This window comes from Callorhinchus milii, unplaced genomic scaffold, assembly GCF_018977255.1.
Source record: "Callorhinchus milii isolate IMCB2004 unplaced genomic scaffold, IMCB_Cmil_1.0 Scaffold5, whole genome shotgun sequence".
NCBI lineage: Eukaryota > Metazoa > Chordata > Chondrichthyes > Chimaeriformes > Callorhinchidae > Callorhinchus > Callorhinchus milii.
This window is the reverse complement of record NW_024704746.1, coordinates 24,169,231-24,188,760: the sequence shown is the minus strand read 5'-3', so window position 1 is coordinate 24,188,760 and position 19,530 is coordinate 24,169,231. Positions and strand designations below refer to the sequence as shown.

The 19,530-nt window shown below is 41.7% G+C and overlaps 1 protein-coding gene across 1 annotated transcript in view; it reads left to right on the top strand.

Annotated features, from left to right (window-relative positions):
• ptch2 (patched 2) overlaps window positions 1-19,530 on the top strand; it is a 73,722-nt gene that overhangs the window by 7,421 nt on the left and 46,771 nt on the right. Inside the window, 1 exon segment of the mRNA XM_042335007.1 lies at window positions 1,272-1,464. Within this exon segment, the coding sequence (XP_042190941.1) occupies window positions 1,272-1,464 (193 nt within the window).

Genomic DNA, 19,530 nt, shown 5'->3' with positions numbered 1-19,530 from the left:
GCGATTTATGGAAGGAGAGAATAAAACTGAAGGAACTTGACAACCAGAGAGAGAGAGAGATGATGTGCATTTGATAAGAGAAAATCCAAGAAGAAATGAGAGAATGTCAGGAAAGAATGAAAAAGAAATGGAAGAAAATGGATAGATAGACACAGAGAGAGAGAGAGGAAAATAATAATGGGCAGTGAAGGAAAGGAATCGAAACACCTCAAAATTGGCCAAACTCTAATAAAACTCTCTAAAGTGATGAAACCAGAGAGAAAGGTGGAATGAATGGCTGCGAGAAGGTGTGTGTAATAACAGGCAGAAGAGAAGTCAATGGAGAAGAAACCAGGAAGAATTATGAAAGAGAGAGAAATCTTAACTAAAACTGGTTTAGACACCCAATAGGAAAAGTGTTGAGAAAGACGAGTGAATGAGGGGAAAGAGGGAATGGAGAAATGGAGCAATGAATGAATGTGGGGCAAAGGAGTGAAGAAAGTGAGGATGAATAGAGAGGGGGTGGCACAGATGAAGAGGCAAAGTGAGGCGAGGAAAGGAAAGGTGTGAGTGAATGTGTTGAGCTTATGGCGAGTGAGTTATTTCCTTTTGAACATTCTTCCCTCTTCACATTTGAGACCTTTTCTGGGACAGTTTATCGCTCTCATCGTTTCTTACATCGTTCCCCATCTCCACCTGGCTTGATATTTCCTTCCCTCCAATTTTATTCCCTTTCCTCGTCATCTCGCCCTTGCCCCCCACCCTTCGCTCTCTCCCGCCCTCCCTTTCCCCTCGCCCTCCCCCTCCCCCTCTCCTTCCCTGCCTCTCCACTTGGCCACCTCGCCCTCCCCTGCCATCCCTCCCAACCCTCTCCCGTCTCGCCATCCCTCTCTCTCTCTCCACCATCCCTCCCATTCCTCTCTCCCCTCACCATCCCTCTCCCTCTCTCTCTCTCCCCTTGCTCTCCCTCTCTCTCCTCTCGCCATCCCTCTCTCACCAATTTCATTTCTTCTCCTCCTCTTTCCTATCCTCCTTTTCCCATTGTCTCCATTCCTCTTTCAGACCCCTCACTCTTCCTTTCTTCTCTCCCTTCACTCTTTCCTATTCTCTTGCAGTTCCTCCTGTCTAACCTCCTTTTCAACTTCTCCCTTGTTCTTCACCACTCTCTCTTCCCTTCACCTTTGCTGTCTCCTCACCTCCCCCCCACTCTTACTCCCACTTTATTCGTCTCCCCGCCCTCCCTGCTGTCTGGAGTCTGTGCCTAAAGCCGGGTTTGGCTTCTCTGTCTCCAGGGGAAGGCTGAGGGGCGACGGGCACCACTGTGGTTACGAGCCCGGTTCCAGGCTCTGCTCTTCGAGTTGGGCTGCAGTATCCAGCAGCACTGCGGCAAGTTCCTCTTCATCGGCCTCTTGGTGTTCGGTGCCTTCGCTGTGGGCCTGAGGGTGGCCAGCATCGAGACCGACATCGAACAACTCTGGGTGGAAGGTAAGAGTGAGAGAGAGAGAGGGGCAACGAATCCGAATCATCGCAAACTTCAGACAAATGGGAATCAATAATAATAATAATCCTTTCATTTGATAGAGAACCTTATCGCATCCTCGAGGCATCTCAAAGTGCTTCACAGAATATACTGTAAAGTGTAATGACTGTATATTTTGTGGGCGAAACGCGGCAGCCAATTGCGCACAGCAGCGTCCCCACAAACAGTCGTGGATTGAGTGACCACATTATTACAATCAAAGCTTGGAAGGAATGCGAACTCCTAGCTCAAGTCGCTAGAGCTGCTTTCATCACTTGTATAATCCACATACTTAAAAAAGTGTCTTAAACAACATCATTTTTAGCTTCATTTTTATCTGAAAATCATGACATCTTTTCATTTCATCCTTGTGTTTACGATTGCTCATGAATCTTGTTGCATTTATTTATATATATATATATATACACACACAGTATACACAGTATATATATTTCCCCCCCTCTTTCCTCACATTAGTATTGATTCCTAGGATCCCTCTGCATTCTCTTTGTTGATAAATTTTCCTGTGACAAAGTTCAAGGTATCTGTTTCAAATCTCCCCCCGTCATCCCCCCCACCACGGGATCTGTTGACAGCACCCTGTAAGCCTGTTAATCCCTTCCCACCGCCACCCCCCCCCCCACCGCCTCATCCCATGATAGACAAACCATGTAACATTAGTGACACTGCGTACGTCACAAATACCAGCCACACTCACTCACTCCTACTGGTTCCCTCTGCTCCTATCATACTTCACACATCACAGTGGAAATCAGTAGTCATTTTCAGGAGGGAACAATTTGTTACTCTCAAGCGGGTAAGATGACCCAACATTTCTTGAAAGCCGCTGTGTGGTTCTAATAAGAAGAATAGTTTGCATTGACGTGGTGCTTTTCAAGTAAAAATAAACAGCGCTTTCACAAAACATAATTGCTTTGTAATGAAGTGAATGTTACCTGGTCAGTCAGGGTCAGCTAATCTGTGTCGGTGTCCTCTCATGGACAAATCGATCGAATGAGCAGCCAATTGAATTTCGAGGAAATTTGGGATAAAGAGGAAAATGTGAACCAGGATCCTGCTGATTCAGGGACCTTCAGTGAGGAGATAGATCAAAACAGATTTTTGTTGGCGAAAAAAAATTGTTGGAGCAAGAGTGGCAACTCCTGCACAATTTACATCTATGACCAAGCTGTTTTGATTGTATTAATTGGTGAAATGCTGCTGTATTGATTCCGTTTGCCTGTCACTGCAATGTCAGTAGTCAGCAACTCTGTGCCCTGGGCTCGGGGAATGGTCGGAGCTGTTTCCTGATCACTATTTCGGTGACACCTGCTAGATTCCTGTGTGGTTGACAACCATCAAACCCTGTCCAATAACCAGCTAACACTTGTATGGTAAGAATGGCTGCTTGGGAAACCTATCATAACAACATAAGAATTTGCTGGTGAAAGAAGATCAAGATCCTTCTAGTTCTCTTTCCACCATCCTGGCAGTCGCTTGACATGTCGTGTCCCAAACTATAGACTGTTTCCCCCCCCCCCCCCCCCCCACGATATTATTTTCCAGCAGAAATCGATCTAATTTGTTCTTGAAACAAATGACACTTTCTGCTTCCACCGTCTGTCTGTCTCCCTAGGGAGCCATAGGGTGGCTATTCTGATGCCTCTTTGAAACACGAGACAGTTGCAGGAGGAGAAATAAAAAGAGAAAGGGAAATAAACTTTTTTTAAAAAAAGATGTGCTGTAGAAGTTTAGTTTGTGCTCGAGTGAATAGTGGTAACTGTGGCGGTGTGACAGAGGAGCTTTCAAAGCTGACTGTTGAAGGGATTGAGCTTGTCCAAAACCTCCCCCATTGAGCTGATAACGGCCACTTTAACGGATTAGTGTTTTGAGTATAAACATATCATTCACTCATTGCGGAAATGGTTTCGGCTCCAGAACAGTTTTGCCTCTACGCTGGCAGATTTTTTGTTGTTGAGAAAACCCTACATGAAAGGGTCAAAACCGGTTGCACAGGACAGCAACAAGGTTAATATGAGGAAAGGGAGAAGAAGATAAATGAAACTTGGGTTTGAAAGCCTGTATGTTAAAGGAGGAAGGAAAAAAAGTGAGTGAGAAAAAGTTTCGAGATCCTGGGAAACCAGATAAGCCTTTGAGCGCAATTAAGGATTGAAATTCCCTTCCAGTCCCTATATTCCCCGTTAACATTCCCAGTTAATACTCATCACACCCCGGAACTTTTCCAACTTTTAAAATACGCTGATTCTCACCAACTCCGCGAAAGGCAGTTCCTCCAGTTTTGTTTGGAACTTTTTATACACTGTATGTGCTCAGAACGGAAGAAAATATTATTATTTTGTAGCGTTCTTTAAGTAAACGATTCAACGCACTCTTTCTGCATGTTACAGAGTAACATGCACTTGGAAGTGACTGAAAAGGAAGTTAAACCTTATTCCAATTTGACAACAAATATAACTCGGGTTACACAAATGCAGCGGTGGTCCTTAAAGGGTTAAGTCCGCTTTCATTCTCCTGTAATATAAGGCTTCCCAAACCCAACTTAATTTACAATGACATAGTCATCCCCTGACGGAAATGTGGCCTGGTCTCAGACAGACAGCAGTAATGAGTAGTTTATCCCAGTCTCCGCAACAGCAATTAAAAGTTGTGAAAAAAAAGCTGCTGCACTTGATTGTGTTTTTCTCCCGTTCCCTGTGCGGAGCGCTGGGTTTCCAGGCCTCCCCCTCCTCTCCCCTTTTCTCTATACTTTTCTCTCTGCAGATTTAGACAATTCAGCAAAGGGCCATGTGTTCGCTTCGTATTTCACACTCAGTCCCAACCCCTTGTTAAAGCCTTTGCTGTTGACTGCCCAGTAAAGCCCGTCTGCTCTCGCTCCCAATGAGCAGATGTGCTGTGTGAAATCTCCGCCATTTTGAGCTGTTGACCCTGCCTTGGAGTTCTGTCTGTGTGTGGTCCTCAACTATTCTTGGACTTCATTCAACAATAGAGGGAAGTTCTCTTACCAAACCTGAATGCCATTAAAGTTTACCCACCTGTTTGCACACAAGGTTTTCACAGCAGTTCGAAAAAAAGGGAGAAAGAGAAGTGACTGAAGCCATTCCTACTTCTTTCATCTACTTTTTTTTCTTTTTTTTTAAGAAAGTTTTTTTTGCTAGAAACAGCACGACGGGAAACAGCAGCTGTTACTACTTTTATGTTTTAAAGAACTACATCCTTTTTTTCTTTTCAATGGCCGTGTTTCAAGAGCTCGGGAAACTAAATCTGCGTTAACCCTTTGGGTATTTTTTTAAAAAGCAAAGTTACACGTGGTCAATTTATTCAGGAAATACTGCACTTCCAAAATAATTTAAAAAATAATAATTTGGTCACTCAATCCACAACTATTTGTGGGACGCTGCTGTGCGCAATTGGCTGCTGCGTTTCACCCACAAAATATACAGTCAATTCACTTTACAGCGTATCCTGTGAAACGCTTTGAGACATCTCGATAACGTGATAAGGCACTGTATCAAATGCAGAGATTATTATTGAATGCTTAGGGACATTTTGTATTTTTTTCTTGTTTCCTAACAATTCACTGAATACATTTGTTTTCAAAACAAGACCCACGACAAAGGGTACGTTGTTGCTGTGTTGCATTGATAGATATTTCAAGGTGTAACTTACCCTTTGATTTAGTGCCTGAGATTTGTATCTTTACAAAGTTGGTGCTGAGCCTCATCATAAATGCAACTAATTTTTCATTTGTTTGACAATTATACAGATAAACTTTTAATGACAGCACTCCCTTTCATCGCGACTTTTTCCCAACATCCAAACTGCCGGTTTTTAATGGTTTCCAACATGTTCTTTCTTTCCTTACTCGAGGAATTGTCTGAAACGACCAGACTTAGATTTTCTTTCTTTTCCCCCATTTAAAACAATAGTGGTCCAGTCAACAAGAAACACAGCGGGTACAACAGCAAAACCTACATTGTGTTATGTAATCAGTACTTTGTGCTTAGCCTCATCATAATGACTTATTATCTTATGTAATTGGTCAGTAGGGGAAGCAGACATGAGAAAGCCACTTACTGTACCTCCTGCTCTACATCTCCACCCAAGGAGGATTACACTGGGATTATTCTCTCCGTTCCAGGAATGAAGAGAATTGCACTGTGACTGACTTAGTTCCCTGCATGGCCCAGAGGGTAAATAAACCCCAGCCCACACTATGTTTGTGGGTTCCAACTAATCTGTGCAGCATTATCTGATTTCAGGTAGAGTGTCAGTAAGTAAGTGCCCCTGGGATGGGGATGGTGCTACTGATCACTAGTCAGAGACCAGAGGTGTTGGAAGGTGCACATGTGTGGACACAGTGTCACATACGGGGCTCCCCACAGTAAGCTTGGCTGCTGATACTGACTATTAAAACTCACCAACGGGACCTCACGCCAGGAGACCGAGGGAGGAATATAATAACCCTCAGGAGTATGTGAGGATCAAAAAGTGTATTAATAAAACGGACGATGGCTTAGTTTGTCATTTGCCTGCTCAATATGTTTATATTACGGCTTTTTAATTTTAATTGGACTTTTATCTGGTTCCTCCTTCAGTATGTAAATTCTGCCAGGATGTTTCCTTACGCCTTTCCTCAGCTTCTGACTGCGTTTCAATAAACCCGATGGGCTCGGATCATCATTTAAAAGTCTCCCACTGTGCAGTCTGAACCTGAAGGGCTTTGCTGAAAGCCAGTCAGATGCTGGGGAAGAAACAAGACAGCTAGCGAAACATCCTGGACGAATTTCCATGTAGCACTAAAGAATGGAGTACATCCGAAAGCCAATTTATCACGTTTAATTCCCTTGTCAGCAAAGAAACGCTATCCTTCTTCAGCACATAAATCTATCTATATAAATATATATATGTATAGATAATATATTCGGACATTTTAAAAAAAAACAGCTTTACAATATAAACAGAGGAATGGGGTGAGGGGGGTAAGAGATGTTATGCCTTTAAGAAGTAGAGGCTTTTCTTATTGGTGTTGGTGGCCCTCTAGTCTAGTCCCCCATGGCATGTTCAAAGGGTTGCTATCTGAATCAGGTTTAAGTGGTTCACCAGCCAGTTTCTGACAAACACTCCACTTTTCTGCTAAGCAGTGTTGAAAGGACTCGGGGCGAATCTTTGAGTTGATCACAATCTGTCTGGAAAGTAACCCGTAGTTTTCGTTGAATATGTGCCCAACAGACCCCAGTCTATTGTGTGTTCTCTCACAGTATTCACACTGCTGCACAAAGTAGAGATTTTTTAATTGAGGGCAAACATATTAAGAAAAATGTTAAGGAAATCCCTTGTCACTTTGGATTGTATGTGCCTCATTTTTTAAGTTTGTTAAATAGTTTTTATGTTGTTCTGTATTGGTTCTATTGCGGGGGGAAGGGGGTGAGGAGGGGAGAGAGGGAGGTTGAGGAGTTGGGGTGGGGGTTGGGGGGGAGAGCTATTTTGTTTTGAAAGATAGCATTCAGCATGCTTTGAATTTCAATTTTAGTTCTGAATAGGGACGCTTTTCCAGCCCTGAGACTTGCTGATAGAATTATCAGCACAGAGAGAACTGAGGTTGTACATCTTTTGGTATTCGGAAGTGAGTTTTGATAATGGCGTAGCCTGCGGGAACAAAACATCAGCAATTTATTAACGTCACCTAACACCATCATTGTATCATTTCCATTCAGATGCGTTTGAAACTGTGCAGTTTTGGGTGAAATACATAGAGGTGGCTGTTTGTGTTGGTGACTGGTTTTGTGGTGAATTCCAAATGCTTGTGACTGAACCGTGGCTTGAACTGCAATAGTGCTATTTTACATTGCTGCACAACAGGGGAATAATGTATCACGTTTGCGTTATGTAGACTATATAACTAACTACATGTAGTAGGATAGAAAGCTTTCCCAGTTACATATCAAATAGAAGCAACTTGCCCAACGTTGCCAACTACTGTGCCACAAACCTGTGCTACAACCTGAGATGTTAGGCTCGTGTCCAGTGGTGTTTTGACATTTTCGAGTCTCTAATTGCTTCGAAGTTGCCGTGTACGTTCATGTGACCACTTCCCCGGAAAGAAAGTTTAATAGTTCAATCTCATAATTGTCCATGTAATGTTTTTTCCCCTAGGCTTTAGCACAGCTATGCTCTTTTGCTATTTTAATAGGAATAACATGTTTGAAAGGAGCCTGGTGCTAAAGCAGTTTCATGAACTTCCTTCTTTTCACGATGATTTGGGCTGTACAGAACATAACAGGTGTGTGTTTAGCTTCTGCAATTTTGCATCAAAGCTTTTGTCTTGTCAGTGAAGTACAATCTGATTGCCATATAGATATTATTTTCTTGACGGGATGAAGCGAACAGTTTATAAAAGACATGAATTGGTTACAAATGATTTGAGATCAATTCTAACCATATTCTGACACAGTCTGAGTGTGTACTGAGGACGACTAGTGTATCATTAACATGAGACCATCATTAGGTTATTAGCACCAGTTGTTAATAACCTTTCCTGTGCTTCCTGATTGTGAACTAAGAAGAGCTTTGGCAGTGAAGGCCTGACAAGAAGTTGCTATCAATGGTGCTTGATATTGAGAAAAACAAGTAGACTTGTGTCGGCAGTAAATGGCACTGTGTCTATTGTATTTATTGAACTTTCATCCCTTTAGACAAAGGTTCAAATACCAAGAAATTGAATCTTTTACTATTTTGTTTCCTCCACTATTAACTAGATCAGTGGCAGGAAAAGTATGAATTGGTTGTCAAGTAAAGCTCCCCCCACATCATTTCATCAATATTCCTCAACCTCACATGTACCTTATATTGGACCAACGGTGACGTCACTGCTGACGTCAGCAATGCTCTGGGTTTGTGTGGGAGATTAGTAACATCATCCAATGTTTTGCTGATTTGGGGCAGATATTTGCATTCTCCTAAGGCAAACTAGACTGAGTGCCACAAACAACAACAACTTGTATTTATATAGCACCCTTCACACAGCGTAGCATCCCAGAGCGCTTATGGGTTTGAGAAATTAATTTAGCTGAAAATGAATGTGACTTAGATTTATCAAAACTTATGACATAACTATGTTTATTAAATATACACATATATAAGTAATAAAATATGTAACATTTTAGAAATTAACAAAACTGGAATGAAACACAGAGATAGCCAAACGACTGCAGGGCTCTGGGTTTTATTATAGACTTATTCGAGGCTGTGGTAGGGGGAGGGGGATGCAGAGAGAGGCAATCTGCAACTTTAATTTGAATCTGTGGCCTTTTTGGCAAAAAAAGAAGGAATGCAAATGAGTTGTTGGAAAAACTGCTGAGTGAGAAAAGAAAATGCAGGCCATCGGAGCTAAGGCATTGAAAGGTTTGGATGGAGGAAATAATAGAGCCAAGGGACCATTGTTAGAGAGAAGAAAAGGGAAGGCTGAGAGAGGATCTGGCAGCACTAAAGCCTAGTTCGAGGGGGTATGTGTTTAGTATTAGATTTGCAACTTAAAGGAGCTTAAGAAACAGGGATATTCTTAGATGGAGGTTGCAGTCAGTGTAGTCCAGTACCTAAAGTTGGGACTGTGTAAAATTGTTCAAGGATTGGGTAATAGGAAATTAGTAGTAGCATTTCTTTTCGAGGGAGCGGGAATTTGAGCTGTTAACTATTTGGTACGACAGTGTATTAGTTAGTTAAGGCTATTTGTGCCGTCCTTCTATCTTCAATTTAACTATTACTAAACAATCTGAAAAATCAGATTTCCTTCCAAGAAAAAAAAAGTTTTGATTAAAGCTGTGCTGAGGGAAGGGATGAAGGCAGAGCACAAACACTCAATTTAAATGTCATAAACATGTTCAAAAACATGCAATGAAATGGGTCAAACTACACAATGCCATTAGTGTGACTTTACTAATTGATGTTATTAATACACACACTTTGAAATAAATGTCAAATTTATGGGAAGCTTGTTCTTGTAAAAATATTACAGCGAATGGGTTAAACATAAACATATTCTCTCTAATGGTAAGAAGCTTTCTGCTGAATTTTGTCAGCAGTTGAATAGTAAACAGCATGGCTCACATTTCTCTCATAACATCATTGTTGACAGTCCATTGAAAGGCCAATACAAATAGACAGTGACACTGTGAGAATTGGGAGAGTTTGAAATGGGTCATTTTAATAAAAAAAAGCCATGTTGCTAGAATTTTAAAAGTTTGTATTTTGTTGGTTAAGCTGACGATTGACACCAGCAGCATATTTCTTTTAACATAAATAGCAAGCATCAAAATTCTTGAATTACTATCTCATTCATTGTGACATGTTACTGTAGAGATTTCATTCAAGAGATTTTTCTTACAAAATAATAATCCTCGCATTTGATATAGCGCTTTTCACGTCTTCTCGACGTCCCAAAGCGCTTCACAGAATAGACTGTGAAGTGAATTGACCGTATATTTGTGGGCAGCCAATTGCGCACAGCAATGTCCCACAAACAGTCGTGGATTGAAAATGACCAATTTATTATTGTTTTGGAGGGATTATTATTAGGTGTGTGGAGTAAGGAAACTTGCCCAAGGTTTCGCCATGATCTGCCTGGAATTGAACCCAGGTGTCTCGCTTGCAAAGCGAGTGCTCTAACCACTGAGCTACAGGACTCCACATATATGGCTTTTACCATGAGAGATGCCTGTCTATCCCAGGCCATGTATACATCTCATTGTACAACATTCTATGCTGAACTTATAATACTGTATATTGTGCTACATTAATGTTTTGTTATTTACTACGTATGGTTTCATATTATATATTCATAATATCCTGCTCACTGAGTTTCGCCCACAAAATACACAGTCAATTCACTTTACAATATATTCTGTGAAACGCTTTGAGATTTATCAACAACATGATAAGGTGCTGTATCAAATGCAAAGGATTATTTGTATATTGTGGTGGATATAGTTTATGTTATATGCGTTTATAACGTGCGGTAAATTATAAGCGAGTTTCAAATGTTTTCATCTATATGTCAAATCAAGAAAGTGCAATGAACTGCATAAGGTCATAAAGTAGTGTGGGGAAACTGAGTGGAGATAAGCTTTTCACCTTTGGGATCTAAATTTGAATGTAGCCGAGAATGATAGGATTGTATTCTTATGTTGTGGAAAGAGTTCTGTCAGACCGTTTCCCAGTGGGCACAAACATACAAGCAATTCTGTGGACAAGGACAATCATAATCAGGAAGACTCACTTTTGCTGAAGAGCATCAAAGCCATCCAAAGGCTTGGGGGTGCCTCAGAATGCAGGGACTCCTGCTTACCTGTGGCTATGATTCTACACACAGTCAGCTCCTAATTCAATCCTGCCACCGGGAGCCAAGTAAAGGCCAGACAGAGCAGAGAGGAAACTATATAATCATTAGTTTTATTTTACTCATTTTTTCGTGTGATTTAAGGAAGGTGAGATAGTCCTGTTCCCTAATCCTTTTCTGCTGAAGAGCAAGAAAAGGAAAATCTCAACATGGTCAACATCCTCCGCCCAGGCCGGCTGTGATGGAGACATCAAGTCTGCTGATGGTCACAAGTGAAGAGGAGGAAGACCACAATTAGCCAAGCCAGTGTGACGAGCTGTACAAGTAGAATCGAGGGCTTCAGTTGGTGCATATGTAGAATAATGGACACCTGTGAGTGATTACGAGGCATTGAGAGATTGAGATGGTTTATATATAGAATAATGGGTATCTGTGAGCGATTATGAGGCTGTGATCAAAGGGTTCCGATGAAGTGTTAAGCTGAGTGCAGAGCTCAAGAGATTTATAATTACTGGTTTATAATCACTGAAGGGCACATTATTTATTGTAGTTTATTGTGAAGTTTGTGGCGTAGTTTGATACAGTATTTGTGCTGAACTGCGAACGTGCTCCATGTTGACATGTCATTACGGTGGCACCAAAAGGTCACCTTCCTCAGGGAAGAGTTGTCATCGATTGCAGGGAAATCCTTTGACTAACATATGGTACATAGTTTTATACAGAGTGTAAGAAAGAAGGTAACAGATTTCTGATGCTTCACGTATTGGGTGAATCTGCCATATCTCCTAATACATCAACACATGAAATTTGCCAATTCAATAATGTCTGAATGTATTCATTGGAAAAGCATAAAACAGAAACCGTTAATTAGCTGCCAGATGATACCATAAACCCAGTGCAGTGTAACATTGGTGCGGTACCTCCAAAGCTGTCTGTGCTGTCCACACAGTTATAGACTGCTGCTACTAATAGGAAGCAGTTTGTTTTATGTTTCTGCGCCAGAGTTCTGCCATTATCATCAGAGTTAGGACATTTCTTGGGCATTACCATTTTGTTTTAAAGCGCTCTTGAGACATTTTGCCTGAAGAGTGCTATATCATCACAAGTTGTTGTTGACAAAAAAAAAGTTTGTTCAATTATGTTTCGATAGTAGCTTTCCAAAGGGGATTGGATAGGTACTTGAAAAGGAAAAAAAAATGTGTAAGTCTATAATAATAATAATAATAATCCTTGCATTTGATATAGCGCTTTTCACGTCGGGAGGACGTCCCAAAGCGCTTCACAGAACACACTGTAAAGTGAATTGACTGTATATTTGTGGGCGAACGCGGCAGCCAATTGTGCACAGCAATGTCCCACAAACAGTCATAGATTGAAAATGACCAATTTATTATTGCTTTGTTTTGGAGGGACTATTATTAGGCTCTGTGTGGAGTAAGGAAACTTGCCCAAGGTTTCGCCCTCTGCCTGGAATTGAACTCAGGTCTCTCACTTGCAAAGCGAGTGCTCTAACCACTGAGCTACAGGACTCCACTATGGGGTAAGATCAGGGGAGTGGGACTAGTTGGCAGCTCTTTCAAGAGCCATCATGGGAGCGATGGGTCGAATGGCCTCTTTTTGTGCTGTAATATTCTATGATGTTTCTAGTTTTCTCCCCATTGATGTCTATATGGCAGGTCCCCAGACGGTGTCAACAGGCCACTGCACTCGAGGGCATCCTTAGCTACAAGAATCAGAACCAACAACAACTTGCATTTATACAGCACCCCTCAGGCAGGGTAGCGCCCCAGAGTGCTTCTCAGTATAGGCGGCATGACCATGGCACGAGCTCTGATAGGTGTTAACTCTTAAACGTTTTCTGCTTTTCTCCCCCTCGCACATCTCCCTGCATTGGGGGGAGAGAGAGAGAGAGAGAGAGGAAGGACATCTGATATTGAAACTTGGCTAAGATACTGAGCCAGGCCGTGAGGAGGCTGTGTGAGCTCAGCCTTGGTGGATCATCCTCTTCATTCTCTCCCTGTACTTTGTGGGGACACGCCTCATTAATTGCTCAGTGGTTTCTCTTATGACAGCATCATTGAGACCAGCGATTCGATGCACATGATATCACAGCTGCGCCCCATGCCATGCGCTGTGTTGCCAATGAGTTGTCCCCTCCGTTAGAATCCATTCTAATTCTCACAGTAAAAGCACGAACACAGAACTAACCACAGGAGCAGACGGCCTGCTTCACGCTGCTATCATCAGTGTAGGCGGCAGCCGTGGCCCATGAAGTGCAGAGCACGAGCTACACAAATAAACCTGTGCTGCAGAGCCACATACCTTAACCAGGAGAGAGTATAAACAAAAGAGGCAACAGCCTGAGGGAACCAGAGGGAGGGTCAAAAGGGGTGTTTAGTGAGTGGGGCCTCTGTGCCAGAGAGGGGCTGGTGGTGGCTGTGACTCCCCTCAGCGTGTGAGAGAACAAGGATTCGACTTGGGAAGGTTCATGGCCAACAGCCTGTTGCTAATTGGTGGAGCGCTGCTAGGATAGAGGGGGAAAAAAAACTTAGGGATGTGTTGTGGTTGTTGAAAGGGGCTTAATATAAATCCCTGGGTTTGAGGGATGCTTTCTAAACTTCTGACAGCGAAACAATCTCCTGTTAAAGGCCAGCGTTGGAGGCTTCCAGAATCCCCAACTACACTTCCTTCACGTGTCTCTCTGTTTGCCTTATGAACTGTGCCATCAGGTGATTTCATGGGCAGAACAGCTATTTATTGTGAGGAGTTTGGCTGAGCTTTAGGCCAGGACATTGTGAAGAGGAACAGTTCACTGAGAGCAGGTGTAATATCGGATTACCAGTTAAATCAGAATGCAGTACATTACAGATATAATGCATCTTTTTTAACAATGCAGTGTACACCTAATCAGGGTTCATTTGTTTTGAAAATAATAAGTTTCTAAAAGCTTCCATTAATAACTTTGTTTCAAGATCATGGAAACAACAACAAAAAACATTTCTGTTTAACATTTGGTTTGTGGTCATCATTGGTATTCGGGCAACAATACTTTTCTTTTGGACTGATTTGAATTATTTCTTTATATTTTTGAGCAAACATCTTGCATTATTGTGTTTATTTTGGCCTGGCGCTGGTATTGTATGTTTAAGCCTAATTGCTGTCATTAGTGTTTACAAAGTGCAATGCTGGTTCACATGTGCACCAGTGGCAAGACACAGTCATTGGCGAAACAGCTATGATGGTTGGTCACAACATCTGAATAGTTTCCATAGACATAAAGGTTCGTCTGCAAAATACAGTCACCGCAATAAATCCTGTGAAGCGCTTTGAGACGTCCTCCTGACGTGAAAGGCGCTATATCAAATGCCAAGGATTATTTTATTGTTGCTGCTGCTGATGACAATAATAATAATAATCCTTGCATTTGATAGAGCCTCTTATCGTGGCTTTGAGGCGTCACTGTAAAATGAATTGTATGTATATTTTGTGGCCGAAACACAGTGTAGTCTTGTCTGGATCCCACATACTGACTGAGCCTGGGATGATCTAGTGACAGAATATGTCTGTTGGGGGGCAGGGCAGGGGCTGGAGGTGCTGCGGGGGGGAAAGGGGGTTGAATCATATTTCTGTGATGTGTTTGGTGAGGTGCTATCAGCAGTTGGAACTTGTGGCAGGATATCATTCTCCCTATCCAATCTATCCGGCACTGTACACGTGGGGAAGGTAAAGCATGCTGTTCTGCCCGGGATCAGCTGTTCTTTTCTAACTGGGACAGTTGTTGTCTGACTTGTGTGTGTGGGTGGGACGACAACTCTGTTATTGCTGAGATTGTTTGACATATAGGACCCCCCCCACCCAGCCCTGCTTTTTTTTTCTATCTATCCAGCAGCAGAGCAGTTGGCTTCCCACAGCCATCTAGAGAACTAGAGAGAGACTGGGAGCTGCTGACTTCTGTATTTATGATAAATCACGATAACTGTTAAAATCATCCTTGGAATCTTTTACGTTTAATATCTTGGCTTTAGTTTTTTATGGGGTCGTGTACAAGTTTCCTTCCTCTTCAACTCCCCCGGACCATATTTCTACGGTTATCATCACATCTTAGAGATGAATTTTTATTCATTAACTTTTAAGCCTCCAATATCTTTCACTTGTGGATGATGAGGACGCAAAGGATACAATTCAGACTTGATTCTACTTTACTAAGATGCCAAATGTGAATTTAGGCTTTTCCTCTATCTTATATAATAAGGCCCTGACAGCTAAAAGATAAGAAAGATTCCCTTTGGTGTAAAGCTATTTTCTTTTTTGATTGATGTTTTATTAGGCAACACAATTTGTTGTTAAAATAGGAGAGAGGGGGGTGGGCAGAGAGAGAGGAGAAATTATCAGTCACTTTTTAGTTTAGTCAACATCTCACTGGCTCTGGGTCTCGTCTCCAGCACTGACCATTCTTAAGTTCAACAAATTAATTTTTTTTCTGTGAATGAAACCAGTAACGTGGAAAAATTTCTCCTTTCAGGGCAGGATGAATGTATATCTCAGGCACACATTAAGCCGCATTAGCAGGCAGTGGAGTGCTTAATGTGGCCATTTTTCACAGGAGCCAACAGAGGAGATGATTAGCATAATTAGTACTGGCAAGTCTATACATATGGAAATGCCAACTGCGTAAATTCCTGCACCAGTGGAAATTTATGTCAAGGCTGACAGCAGTCTCAGGCCTCAATGGTTCCCAGCTGTACCTCCTTTGGGTCACACTGTCCCTTTACCCAGTCAGGGTCTGTGAGTTCTGAATCTAAGTGCAAAGCAGCTAACGGCAGACAGGATTGAGTGCTTAGGCTTGTAAAACAAACTAGACAGAGGGACTTTGCTCACAATCTTAATCACTCAACTTCCCTCTTCCCTGCCCTACACACAAGGACCCTAACTGTCTTCTCCCCAGCTCAGCCCCCACTCACTCACTCCCTCCCTCCCTCCCCTCCACCCACTTTCCCTGGTTTATTTTTTATGTGGAGGCTCTGGCCTCCTGCTTTTGTTGTACAGAATTCTCTTTTTTCTGTTTGTTACAGAACATCTCTGATGGACATTCATGGTAGTGACAAAGCTTTGTATTCATTCAGTGGAGGCTCGATGAGCCCAGTCTATTGGGCCTGAGGTGGAGCACACATCTGCTACTCGATTCAGGGAAGGGAAAGATTTATTTTCAACAAAGCTTCTCCTAAAGGCCTCTCTCTCTCTTTCTCTCTCCTCTCGCTTCTCTCCCTCTCTCCACCTTCCCTCCTCCCAGCCTCTCATATTAAAAAAANTTGTTGAAGATATTCTGAGAAAGATGCTTGTTGTGAACAATAGTATGAAACAAAAAATGTTTTGGTCAATACATGTTGTGACAGTACTTGACCGGAGAGCAATTGTGAGCCTCTTGGGATTGTTTCTCTTGTCCCCGTCCTCCCCCCCACCCCCCACCCTCTCTCTCTTTAATAGGCGGCAGGAGTAGCTGAGACAGGTATTAAAAAAAAGTCTCTTTCAACAAGTCCACAGTGAGACTTCCTCCAAAGCAGCATGGGTCTTTTCAATGGATGCCTAATCCAGCTAATCCTACCCACAACACTTTGAAGGTGGCCCTAGCCATGTGCACCATCTGACTGCGAGCAGATCCCGAACGCACAGAGCAGGTCGTTTTGTTTTCTTCTCGAAAGTTGCGAGACGACAGCCTGCGGTTATTTTTAAGCACCAGTTTGAGGTTTAAAACTTTTATATTTTATGTTTTCTTTTATTTAACGAAAGAATAAAACTGGTTTTCGTCACTTGAAATTCATTCGCTCACTGTGGCAATCGGACAATTCCTGTGCTGGATGCAAAGAACCTGGTGACTAAGAAAGATAATAATTATTACTATTATATAATGTATACAAGAATGTTTGAACCCAACACAATGGAGCGTTAGATAAGCGTTGGCCATGGGAAAAGATAGATATATACTTTTTTGTCTCATTTCTGGGTGTATATGACAAATAGTAATCTTAATCCTTGACATAATTTGCTGATGGTAATCATCACCTGCTACTTTTACAGTCACTTTCAGTGTTAACTTCTGTTGTATTATACAATGTCATATATATATAACATATGTAAATATACAACGTATGATAATACTTGACATTGACATTAGCCCGAAATAATCTCTTGACAAATAACCGAGTGAAAGTTGCCGGTCGCGCTAACCATGTGTAAACCTATGCGAAGTGAGGAAAATAATAATAATATTAATAATAATAAAATTGCAGGTAATTGACAACCAACCATGCTATAAGTGTTTCCTTTTTTTTAATTACATATTTAGCAGCAACTGTAATTCTCTGGTAAAAGTGCATTTGCACATGGTTAACACAACCTACAAATTCAACCCCTAATGTGGTTGTGAATCAGCAATGTCCAACACACTGGCAGTTGACAACAAAGTTTACCACTTGGCTATATGTGGGGGGTGGGGGGGGGTCACTTCCCTTCTCCCAAGAGACTAATATCTCTTGGTATTCAGTCACTGAAGCACTTTGAGACGTCTACAAGACGTGATAAGCCGCTTTGTCAAATGCAAGGATTATTATTATTATAAAATAGTCCTGGAAGTGTGTTAGCAGCACCATCACCTGCCTTCAACTAAGTATTTGGCGATAGTGCAAGGTACATGGGAGGCACGTAACCGAAGGTGGGGGCGGGGAGAGAGAGTGATCAGATCACTACTTAACACTTAGCATAGTCCTTTGCATTACCTCTGCCTCCATATGACTCTGGCTTGAGAAAAACAACAGATGTTTAGCTGCAATCCGATGTCGTGCAAGGTTGCCGTTAAAGAATGAGATAAAAACTCTTAAAACTTTTCTTCTGCTTGCTCCCACTTCCACTGACATTGACAGCTGCCCGCTATAAAGCAGTTAGAGACAGGTCCAGTTCGCTTTCAGAAAGGAATGGAATAAATTATGTGTGACTGCGAGCAATTGTCTGACACATATGAAAGGGCTGATTGCTCGCAATTGGAGCTGTGGTATTTTTATTGTTAATTTTGGGGAGTGGGGGTAACCCTTCACAGGATAACTTAGGTTTGGATTGTACCAAGTGTATATCTCTCTCTAGGGAGAGATAAAAGGTCTTTGAAAGATAGGTGTGTGTGTGTCTGCAAGTCAAAAATAACCCATTTATTTGAAGTTGTGGATGAGTTATCTTTTTTATTGGATTCATTCAATACCGTTACAGGTGACACAGTATAAAGGCACAGGCCCAAGTATATGAGTCCCAGTGTACCTATCCATGTACTAGTCACATCCTGTAGAACAGAATTCCCAATCCTTTAATTACTTTAAAACTTTAATCTTGTTCCAATCAGTCAAATGTTCCCCAATTATTTGTGCTAAGTACAGCACTCGCTTCACTAGCTCACATCCCCCTAGAGACAGCAGTACATTAGCAGTCAAATCAGGGTTGTGGAAAATAAGTTTTTTTTGTTAAGTATTTATTTTTGCTTTTATTTAAGGTGAATTGCTAAACGAACGAATCAATGAATGAACGAATCAATGAATGAATAAGTCAAGGAATGAATGAATGAATGAATGAATGAATGAATGAATGGATGCCTTAAATGTTTGGGATACAGAGATTTGCCAATTGACTATTTTTATCTGGAGTTTAGAGAGATTTGTTCCAAGCACAACATATTTTTGGCAAAACACAGTTATGTGATTATCAACGGTAATGTGAAATCAACTGTAGCAGTTTTATTTCTGTGCTCATAAAGAAACATCCCGTGGGTTTAAATCCACTTCTTTTGAGATCCGAGATAGATTTTTGATTGGGGGGTGGGTGGGTGGGGGGGTGGAGGTTGCAGGTGGAAGTAGAGATTAGGGGAGTCTGTAGGAAAAATAATTTGGCCATCCCATAGATTCCAGGGTTATATTGTAGAGAGACAAGTTGCTGATGAGAACGGTAGTAAAGGGATCTACAAATCCCACCATCCTTGCCACCAACGATGTTCAGATGTTAATATCACTTTACCTGAACAAACATGTGCTCTCTCCTGTGTGCAATTGGCTGCCGTGTTTTGTCCACAAGATACACAGTCGATTCACTTTACAATATATTCTGTGCAGCGCTTTGAGACGTCTCAACGACCACTGTTCAGACCATTTATAGTTACAGTAAAGTCATTGCTTCAGGACCTCTGTGGCTACAGCACCGAAGTTAAGAAAAACAGCAACTTTTAAATAGAATTACTTGGAAATTAAAATGCAATTGGTACAACAAAAGATGGCCTCAAACCAAATTAAAGTCATAACATGAACTAAATCCATAGAGTGTGCTTTCTGATTAATACCAAACATCAAACGCCACTTTAATGTTTGGCCACTGCAGTGTTAGAAGACATTTTATTTAATAACCCCGACCCTTTCCGTTTGAATAAACCTTGATCCAGATAGCACAGCGACCTTCAGTTGGTGAATTTAAACTAAATATAAAAAAAATCCCTACTGTGTGGCTAGTGTGACACTGTTGAATGAAACAAGATGTAAATCCATACGATCTGCAGCAGCATTGTAAAATAATTAGCAGTAATTAGACAGCGGGCTGCTGTATCAATGTGCCGTGCCACAGGGTGATCGGATGTGGGGATCGAGCTGCAACTTTT